The sequence below is a fragment of the Meleagris gallopavo genome, chromosome 3, assembly GCF_000146605.3.
Source record: "Meleagris gallopavo isolate NT-WF06-2002-E0010 breed Aviagen turkey brand Nicholas breeding stock chromosome 3, Turkey_5.1, whole genome shotgun sequence".
NCBI classification, from domain to species: domain Eukaryota; kingdom Metazoa; phylum Chordata; class Aves; order Galliformes; family Phasianidae; genus Meleagris; species Meleagris gallopavo.
Window position 1 is genome coordinate 8,290,207 of NC_015013.2, and position 11,281 is coordinate 8,301,487.

Below are 11,281 nucleotides of genomic sequence, written 5' to 3' on the forward strand. Positions count from 1 at the left end.
GCCGGCGCCGGGCGGGAGGCGTGCGGGTGTTAGCGGGGGAGAACGAGGAAGTCGGCCCGCCAAAGTTCTTCTCTTGTAGCTGCGTGCGGGTCCTGTGTGCGCACAGCCGCGTCTGAAAGCGGGGCTGATTGCGGCAGGTGGTCTGGGCGCTGAGATCGCCCTGTCTGATCGTGTAACAGCACGTTAACTCGATGCTGCTCCATCATCCTTGTCGCTAAGTGTGATTTCTTTGCGTTTTACACGTCGGCTTTTTCAGATTTTGTGAACTCTTACCTTGGTCGCTTCTTGGCTGATGAAGCCGTGAGGATCCTTTTTTTCAGAAAGATCCCTTCGTTTTGTGTTTCCTTCACAGCCCTGGACGGTTACCCCCGATTTTACACACCATGCCCACACCGCTTCCCTGTCGGCCGTAGCCGTGAACAGCAAGTATGTGGTCACGGGGAGCAGGGATGAGTCGATCCAGATCTATGACATGAGGAAGAAGGTGGAGCATGGGGCGCTGCTGCAGCACAATGGTAAGGGAGCTTTGCGATGAGCATCAGGGATAGAAACTCAGAACTGAACATTTGTTCGTTACCAGAAGAAGAAAACTCAGGTTGTTCTGCTTATCATAAGGCTGTTGTCTTCAGTAGTGGTGGTGGTTCAGCCACCGTGGTCTGAGGATACAAACAAGGCAAGATTTTGAGCATGAAAATCCAAAAGTTGTTTTGGGCGTCGGACCACAAATACATCTGCTGCTTCCAAATGTTTTTAGTTTTACCCATTTCAGAATGTATGGCCCAGAAATGACTTAAAGAATGATTTTTGTTCTACCAAGACAGTTTCTCCAGACCACGCCTGCTCCAAACAGCCATCTTTCTCAGTGTCCTTGTTCCATCATCCACCCAAAAGAGATAGTTTGTATGTAAGGACAGGCTGCTGCTACTACAAGTGTTGCCTTGTACCTTAAAATCATAGAATCATAGAATCACAAGGTTGGAAAGAACCTACAAGATCATCTAGTCCAACCATCCTCCCATCACCATTGCTACCACAAGCACTAAACCATATCTCATAGCTCCTCATCCACGCCCCTTGAACACTGTCAGGGATGGCGACTCCACCACCTCCCTGGGCAGCCATTCCAGTGCCTGACCACTCACTGAGAGAAAAAGTTTTTCGTTATGTGTAACCTAAACCTTCTCTGGTACAACTTGTGGCTGTTTCCTCAGGTTCTGTTTGTTGCCTGGGAAAAGAGGCCTCATCACATCCTCCTCATCACCTTGCCTGATCTGTGTGCTTCCTAAATTACAGTCATCAAAAAGACAGTTGATATTAGTCCATAAAAATGTGTTCAAGTCACCTGGGGCTCAATCCCAGCTGTCCTTTTTCTCCTGATAGTCTAGAAGTATAACGGAGCTAAATTCACCGTGATACCTGCATTCAACTTATGTACAGTAAACAGGGTGCTTCTGTTACAGTTGAACCTGGCTGGCAGCTCAGCACCACACAGCCATTTGCTCACCATCCCCACCAGTGGGATGGAGGAGAGAATCAGGGAAAAAAAGAACTTAAAAACTATTTGCTAAGACGGGGAAAAAGGAAATAGCAATGATGGTAATTATGTTTATACAGCACAAGTGATGCACAATGCAATTGCTCACTACTAGTTCCCAGCCAGTCCCCAAGCAGCAGCTGCACCCCTCAGCCAATTTCCCCCAGTTTTATAGTTTGTTCACACGATGACATATGGTATGGGATATCCCTTTGGCCAGTTTAGGTCAGCTGTCCTGGTTCTGTCCACTCCTAGTTCCTTGTCCCCCCCCAGCCCATCACTCGCAGGGCAGTATGAGAAGCTGATAAATGTCCTTGGCTCTGTGCAACACTGCTCAGCAACATCTGAAACGTCTGTGTTATCAGCGTTGCTTTTCTTCTAGAGCCAAAACACAGCATCATATCAAGCACTATAAAGAAAATGAACTCTGTCCCACCTGAAACCAGGACAGTGGTAAATTCAGCTGTGTGCCAAGATCAGGGCTTTGATGTAAGAAAACTGCACATCAGTGGTAGAACCTGTGTGTCACCTGCACCATGCTGACCAAGTAGTGCTATATCAGAGAGCAGATCAGACACTTCAGACATGTAGGACTGTAGAGGAACTAATAGAGCACATCAATAAATATAACAGGAATGTTTGTAGCTAGTTTCAATGCTAGAAGCACCTCTGTTAGTTAATATGTTCTCTTTGTGATAACTGTTCAGTATGTACGAGATTGTTGATAGCTCTGGTTTGAATTTCTAGGCACAATAACTTGTCTGGAGTTCTATGGTACTGCACATCTACTGAGTGGGGCTGAAGATGGACTAATTTGTATCTGGAACACAAAGAGATGGGAATGCCTGAAATCCATTAAGGCGCATAAGTGAGTTTCTTAAATCTGCATATTCAGATGAGTTTTCATAATTATTTTCCTTGTAAATAATATGTGTGGCTAACACTTTGTTTTGTTTTTATCAGAGGACATGTGACATCTCTTTCTATTCATCCATCCGGGAAATTAGCTTTGTCAGTAGGAACAGATAAAACATTAAGGTGAGTCCAAGTTAATGAAAAAGGGCTCAGAATTATAGTTCAGTAATTCAGTAAATTCTGCTATAAGCAACAATTCCTTGTTGTGACTAGACTGTGTGAGACTGATGAAACGTATCTTCTCGTGAAGTCATTTGTTTGTCTTTTTAAGTTCTAAGTACAAGTAATAATAGTCTTTTCTATTTCTAGCTTCATCCCTGGAGGCATTCATGGCCAGGCTGGATGTGGCTCTGGGCAGCCTGGCTGGTGGTTGGTGACCCTGCACATAGCAGGGGGTTGAAACTAGATGAGCGTTGTGGTCCTTTTCAACCCAGGCCATTCTATGATTCTATGATTCTTCTTGCTGAATTCTAACTCTTTTTAGTCACTTGTAGATGTATGCATTTGCTTTCTGGAATAAAAATTAAATACTGAAAGCCATCGAGTTTTATTCAGTGTTAGAAAAGTAAATTTTTACTTGGAGTGTATATGAGTTGCCATATATATGTACAAGTATTTTAAGCTGGCTGTATTATCAAGACAAATTGGTATTTGGCTTCCTTTCGTGCTCTGCATTGCAAACTGATGTATAAAATAAATATCACAAATTCAGTGTACAAGCAATATATTAAGTCATCAATTTCTCCTGCGTTAAGGAAAGCACTGAAGGTTAGAGAGATGCTTAAAAGCTTTCTTCAGATGTCAGCTGATAGGACTTCAGTTTCACTGTGCTGTTTAACCAGAATGCACGTTATCTATTGTTGTCTTTCAGAACTTGGAATCTTGTAGAAGGACGATCAGCCTTTATCAAAAACTTGAAGCAAAGTGAGTTTATCAGTCTAAATCCACTAATAAGTGGAATTAGGTAGTTGGGGTTTTTTGTTTGCTTTTTTTTAGAAGGAAATGCAGACTGTGTTAAATCAACAAGTCAGTTAATTGTGAGCTATTTTCACAATGTATTTTACACATGCTGGAAAGTACGTGTCCATGAATAGTAGTCATTTACCGAAAGGAAAACGTAGTGACAGTAAAAATCCTTTTTTCCCCTCTTGAAGTTTGATATCAGGACAGCTAAATAAGTATGGTGGGTTTTTTTCCTTCCTTTATGCACTTCTGTTAATCAGAAATGAACATTTAAGAGCATACATTTACTAGATTTTTTTTTCTGAATTTTTCTCTGTTTCACCTAGAACATAGTATGTAGCCACTAGAAGGATGTTTACTTTTATGTCTCACATATACAAAAAATTGTGTATGTGTATATAAGAATGTTCCTCTGTCTACAGATGCCCACATAATTAAATGGTCCCCTGATGGAGAGAAATATGTGACTGTGATAATGAATAAAGTGGATATTTACAAACTCGATACAGCTTCAATCACTGGCACTATCACAATAGAGAAAAGAATTTCTTCCATTAGATTTATTACAGTAAGTACCAAAGAAAAGCTGGGAAGCTAACTACTTTGAAACATACGAATTTAATCACACTTGCATTTCTTGTTTCCCATTTCAAGGATTCTGTCCTCGCCATAGCTGGAGATGATGAAATTATAAGGTTCTACAGCTGTGATTCTCAAAAATGTCTGTGTGAATTTAAAGCTCATGAAAACAGGTATTTTATATTTGTGTACTATTTAAATATTTATGGCTGTGCTGAGTACTTAGTATACAAAGTTCAGTGACTTGCAGTGTTCACACATTTTACTACTGTTCTTGTATTCATATAGAAAGTAAATTTACTTAATGTGCTAAATTCCAAGTTTGGAACAGACTTGTTTGCTTTTGGCATAAGCAGAAGTACTGTGTTATCCTTGCATGCTACAAAAACAGCTGGGTTTAGAATTGGGAATATTACAGTTCTAACCTTAACAATTTAAGTACTGTATAAAATATTAAGGCCTTAAGTATAAGATCAGTATAGATCATATCTAAATGTATGTCTTAGATATAAGACCTACATGTACTGATATGCCTGTGCTTAATACTTTTTTCACAAGGAAGATCTTCCTCTCTTTTCCCTCCTCAAAGCTTTGTTGTGTCTGAACTGAGACATCTCTACAACTTATAATACCAAAACCTTCATGGGGCCATTGGGTTCTGTAGTGCTTCTCAGCCAGTGAAATGAAAATTGCTCATCGGGGTTTCCACTGCAAAACTGGAATGTAGTGGGCAGGCACATTTGAAATAAGACATCTTGTGATGTCTGTCTCTCATAGTTGGGTCAGTCCTCATGACAGCTACAATCCTTGGCAGTTGTGAATTATCCGGCAGGTTGGTGGGGAGCTGCTCAAGGGTGGCTGTTCCTCTGAATGTCTGGTCACCCTGGTGTCTTTGCAGTGGAAAGCTGCTAGGTGGGCAGATCAAACCAGAAAAGGTTCTACTAAATTACTTGATTTGATATCAAATGCATGTTATATATATGTAACATTTTTATATACGTGCTTACATATATATGTGTACAATTTTTCTCAGTGTATTTCATGTATTTCTGAAAGTGGGCATTGGTATTTGGCAAGTAGGCAAGACTGTCTAAAGAATGTTTAGCCTTTACAGTTTCTAATTGCTTAGGATACTTACATAAAACATACCAGTTGTATTCATTCCAGACAATAGGATATTCTCTGTTGTTGTATACCAAGTATTTTTCCTAGTTCTGATTTTTAATTATTTTAATTAATCAAAGCAGGAAAACTTTAGCTACTGTGTCACTGATGCAGATAATAGTGTGTACTTAAAGAAACATTCTGAATTGAATCCTAACTGCCTAGCAAGGACATGTGTTCCTACTGTAAATGACAGCACTCAAAATGGATTATCTTTCCAAGTTACAGCCTGGCCTTTGTGGGTTTTTTACTGTTCAGACTGACTTCTACATTGTAGCCTGTGCATCTTTAATTGCTGTCAGCTTACTGTTCTGAAGGGATCTGCCATGTTACCTAGTAACCAAGTATAACATTTTCTTCACAGAATAAAAGATATATATAGTTTTGAAAGGGAAGGACAACATGTTATTGTTACTGCATCCAGTGATGGTTACATTAAAGTGTGGAATCTGGATCTTAATAAGGTCAGTCTGTTAAACTGCTCGACTTATGGAAAAGCATCAGTCAAAATTGTGGTGTGTTTTGTTGTAATAATCAATTTTAAAGCACTGGTGGAATTTTATTTGTAATCTGCATGTTTTGATCCTTCTCCCCATTGTGTTCAGTGCATGTATGTATGTCTACACATAATTTATGCACCTGTATATTTTGGCATCTTTTGTTTTAACAAGCTATAAAATCTCTTCTGTACATGAAATCACGTTTCTCTTCAAGTAGACCTTGCAAAATTTACCACTGTCCAAACAGTTATGTATGTTGTAATGACTGCAGTGAAGTTTTTTAGTGCTGTTGGCTGTTGCTGACCATTTAAAGGTGCTGAAAGGTGCTGTTGTATTGAAAAACACAGATCACAGAATCGTAGAATTGCTCAGGTTGGAAAAGACCTTAAAGATCATCAAGTCCATTACTATTCTGTGTACATTTATTTCATGTATTTTCAAACAATTCTGAGTAGCACTCACAATTTAACAAGGAATTGTGCCTTATCTTTAAAGTTCCCCTTCTTTACTGTTTAGTTCTGGGACTTGCCTTGTAAAATCAGAATTAGATTTTTTATTTAATGCCCAATATTAAGGGCTCTACTGTATTCTGCTATAAATATCTTAACATTGAAATAAATCTCACTTTGTATTTCTATTCTGAGTTCATACATTTTTAATTTCAGCCCTCGTGATGGTTTTTATATTCTTTTAAGTGCAGTAGTGAAAATCCTTTTTTCCCCTTTGTCTGAAATCCCAGGTCTGCTTTTGCATGATTGAAGTAATGATCAAGGAACTGTTTAACTTTCTCTGTAAGGTTGTCTTTACTTTGACCAAATGTGTGATTTTTTTTTCTTTTTACTGCACAGACAAATCTTTGTGAACCCCTGCATAACTCTGTGGGTTGCTCTGCCCAGCCCTGAGAGGCCCAATGCCTTTACTAGAAGTAGTTTCTAGAGGATCGGTGCTGCTGTCATGCACGTGTGTTTGTGACACATTATCCTTGATACCTGTAGTAGGATATTTGCTCAACAGTTCCAGAGCTGAGCATACAGATACAGTTAAGCAATCTGAAACACACTACATAGGGATTATTTTCAATCAGCAGCCATGTTTTTGTGAGGAGAGACAAAGAACCTGGTGCAGTAACTTAATTCAAATTATTTTAACTCTACTGAAAACGCCTTGTAATCTGGATGAACTTCTGAAAACATTCACTTTTTTTTTGTGGGCCTGTGACTCGTCTGCTTATTCATCGTGTCGGATCACCTCTGCATGGCAAAGCATGCTGATCGCACTTGCAGCTCTTGGGAGTTTTTTATAAAAAGCACCACTGAGGAGTGGTAGCAGAAACAGGGCTGTAACTGTGACCATTAACCTGCATGCAGCCTCTGGTTCTTAACATTGTTAGGCACCCTATCATTTTTAGGACAAGATTTTTCACCCAGAGGGTGGTGAGGCACTGGAACAGGTTGCCCAAGGAGGCTGTGGATGCCCCATCCCTGGAGGCATTCAAGGCCAGGCTGGATGTGGCTCTGGGCAGCCTGGTCTGCTGGTTGGTGACCCTGCACGTAGCAGGGGGTTGGAACTGGATGAGCGTTGTGGTCCTTTTCAACCCAGGCCATTCTGTGATTCTCTGATTCCCCAGAAAAGAAGTGGGAACTGGGCCATAAAATACTTCCTCAGTTTAGATAGTTTAGTAAATTTTTAAATAGAAGTGATGTTTAATTAATTTTCTTTTTCCATGTTCAGATTAAAAACATGCCATCTTTATTATGTGAAGTCAGCACCAAAGCTAGGCTGACATGCCTTGCAGTGTGGCTTGACCAAGCTTCAGAAATGAAAGAAAATTGTGAAAAAACTGCAACATCAACTCAAGGTAATAAAATTATCTGTATTTTCAGTTGTTAACGTGACTGTGAAATATAAGATAGTGAATGGGAGGTTTTCACTGCATGCCTTGGAAAAAGCTTTTGTAGTTTAAAGAACTGGGGATGTGACACTGGCAAGTTGCATACATATCTACACCCATTTAATAGTCTCAGGCCTGCACGTAATAAAGCCACAGCTATGGAAACTATTTGTAAGCAGACACACACAGGAACTGAGTGATGATTTGGAATTGAGGGAAATAGTTCTTTTGTATGTGGAAACTTAATTTGTGATACATTGCATTGTAATCAGAGGACATCTTTTCACTTTTATGATATGAAAGCTTTGTTTCTCTTTAGTGGAATAACATACTGAGGGAAACTCTGAAGCTTTCAGGACAGACAACAAAAGAATAAACAGTTTGATAGAACTGAATGTTCTTGTATTGCTGTGAACAAAATTAGATCTGATGCCAGTGCAGTTGGGCAAACTTAGGAAGTCTGGCCTAGGGGTTGGTTGCTTGGTGGCAATGAGTTGTTGATTATTTCTGCTATTGTTGTTTTCCTGTATAGTGAATTACTTCCATATTTGATCTTTTGGTATTTTCTTAACACGAAACTAGCATAGATGACACACTCCACTGTAAATCAATTATGGTTTAAATTCCTCCTTTTTTAATGGGAGATACAAATAAGGCTCTGTAATATTTTAGACTACAGACTGGAAATAAATGTCAGAGTGAATAATTTCTTGCTTTTTTCAGCAAATGAAGATGAGAAACCATCCGTAGACAAAAAGAAGACAGTCTGTGGGATGAATAAAAGTGGCAAATTGACAAAACAACACAGAAAAATTGTTCCAGTTAAGCGAAAATTGGAAGCTCCACTGCAAAAGAAGAAAAAGAAGCAGAATAGCTCAGAATGAAGGCGAATGCTTTTTCTCCTGAATAAGAAGTAAATGCTGGTGTTGCTGGAGTTTTTACAAGGGTGTTTTTACACTTCTTGATGGGACAAACACCTCTGAACTGATTCTTTACCCAGATGAATTGGTTGATCATTCTGAGAAATAGTAAAAGGGATGGCAACTTTGCCTGAGAGAATGAGGCTCAAATAAACTCACAGTACGTAATACTTATATTTTTATATTTACAACAGCATACACTTTTTAACAGATTATGAAATAGCCAACTAAAATGATAAAAATAGCTACATCTGTCTCAGTTAAATTTTTGTGTCTCAGCTAAATACATATTAAAGTTATATTCTTTAATTCTTTATTCATAAATCATTCTTATGTTGAAAATTCTCTGTTCAGTCCACTGAAAATATAATCTCCTTTGTTTCTCACGACTTCTACTTTAAGAAGGAACATATTCAAATTATTTAAAATATTATCATTCATTCATACAGTCACAAAAAAAATGCTTTTTAGTTCTTAACCTACAGTTATGCAGAGATTTTATAAACAGAATATTTGTTTTTTTACTCTAGGCGTTTAATTTTTTCTTCAAGTTCCTTGCAGCCCTATATAAAGTCTAGGTCCCCCCTTTTTATAGGAGTTTCCTGACTCAGTTAAACACTTTAAGAGCGTTTATTAAAAGTTTACATAGTATACTTTCAAGAACTTCCAAAATTCCAGTGTGAATGAAATGTGGATAGATTAGCTTTGGGGGGTTCACATGATTGAAATCCTTTTTTCAGAATACAGTATGTATGTTTACATGGAAGAGTTAATAGGGTTTTACTTTCTCTTCTCCATACCCATATTTTTTCATGTCCTTGATCTGAATCATGTTGTTTAAAAAAAAAAGAAGTCTAACATTTGAAACATTTGTCACCTTGATAAAATGTCAGCCATCTGTTTTGCACTTAAACAGAAAGTGCATTCTCAGCATTCTCAGTCAGTGGGAACAGAATTTTGTCCTAAGTCTTATTTCAGTTACACAGTGGGAAAAACAAAGTTTAGTATTTGACCTTGTCCAGCTCAAAGTTGTCTTTGTTCTTTTAAATGAAGGGATTCTGATGTTTTGTTTTCCTATACTACTAGAGTAGTCGTTATTTATTCCGTTTTCATAAGGTAATTGGAATTAGGCTTTATTCTTACTCAGTTTAATAACAAATGCTCTTCCATATCTGTGTCACCAGAGAAAAGGTAGAGGAAAAAAAAACAGGAAAAAGAGTGAGCCCAATGGAACCAGAAATGCAGCCTCCTGCCTTAGGGTTGTAAAATAAGATACAACTCCAGCCTACCTCTGTGAATGCTCAGACATTGAAACAGAGCATCTGAAGTGTTATGAGATTGCTCATGTGCCAATAGCAATATTCTCTTGAAGGCAGATGTCTGTATTTCTCCCTTGCAACTGTTTCCTTTGTGTAGATGAGTTATGAGAACACCACGTCTGAATAGGCAGTATACTCAGTTTAAATGAGCCCAGCAATAAAGGATTGTTTTTAACTTAAATAGGCTCCTACAGCTAACATAGAACTTAGATTTTTCTCTCATTGAAGTTTATACTTCATAAAGTACAAGAGATTTAAAATTTTTGTCTTATGTCTGTGCTTGGAAAATGGCTGTCACTAGTAGAACAATTTCCATTGAAATTTCAAATACATGAGCCCACCATGAGCGTCACTGCTATTGAAGCCAGGTGTCACGAGCACCAGCAAAAACGCAGTCTGCACATCATTATAAGAATGAAAAAGCAAAAATTCCATCGATCTTTGGTTCAGAGCTTTAGGCTTACAAGTCAAATTGCACATTTGTAAAAATCCAAACTCCCTGGCTACTAACATCTCATCTCATCAGATTCAGAACAATTTGTGAACAGGAGACTGAGAAGTCTCCCGTTCCAGGGAGGTGGTGGAGTCACCAACCCTGGGGGTGTTCAAGGAAAGACTGGATGTTGTGTTGAGGGACATGGTTTAGTGGGAGCTATTGGTAAAAGGTGAACGGTTGGACTGGATGATCTTTTAGGTCTTTTCCAACCTTGGTGATTCTAAGTCAAGTGCAAACAGCTTCTAAGATGAAATGCAAAAAGTCTTGGAAGCAAAGCTTGTTTCATATACCTTGAGTGCATGCTTGGCTACCAACCAGCAGTTGGCAGAACTGCAATTCGTTCTCTGGTACACACTGTCCCTTTCAGAACGTCTTCCATTCTGGTTTTCAGGGAACTAGCTAGAACAATAGAAGGCAGCAGCAGAGAAAAAGAATCAGAGAATCGTTAAGGTTGGAAAAGACAACTGAGATCATTAAGTCCAACTGCCAACCCACCCCTACCATGCCCACTAACCACGTCCTGCAGTGTTACATCCACACAGCTCTTGACCACCTCCCCGGGCAGCCCATTCCAGTGCCTGACCGCTTCGAGGAGAAGAAATCTTTCCTAACATCTAACCTGAACCTGCCTTGGTGCAACTTGAGGCCGTTCCCTCTTGCCCTATCGGCGTCACCTGGGGAGGCCGACCCAAAGAGGTACCAGAAATGAAAAAGCTCATCCTGCGTTAAGAACAGCGAGTTGGGTGGCAGTGCTAAAACGCCACAAGAACCTCGAAGCAAACCAGAAGCAGCAGCCTGGAGGCCTCCTCAGCACCCCAGGCGCTTTATTCGCAACTCTAGCCGAATGAGAAGACGCGGCCGATTCCCACCCATCAGCACGGGCGGGCTCTTATCGCATTTCTTCCTCGAATCGGACGGACAGCGGGGCGGCCCCGTGCCGCACGGCCCTCTCTCGCCTCCCCTTCCGCAAGGCGCCCCGCTCCGCCCCGCTCCACGCCGG

The 11,281-nt window shown here is 39.8% G+C and overlaps 1 protein-coding gene across 1 annotated transcript; it reads left to right on the forward strand.

The window, feature by feature from the left end:
- Positions 1 to 304: 304 nt before the first annotated feature.
- PAK1IP1 (PAK1 interacting protein 1) lies at positions 305 to 8,782 on the forward strand (the record flags this gene model as incomplete). The annotated part of the gene is made up of 9 exons (XM_031552741.1): positions 305 to 515; positions 2,282 to 2,402; positions 2,498 to 2,572; positions 3,321 to 3,373; positions 3,835 to 3,980; positions 4,067 to 4,164; positions 5,520 to 5,619; positions 7,387 to 7,513; positions 8,270 to 8,782. Coding segments are annotated over 9 exons (1,092 nt in total), but the record flags the coding sequence as incomplete, so codon positions are not given.
- Positions 8,783 to 11,281: the final 2,499 nt, after the last annotated feature.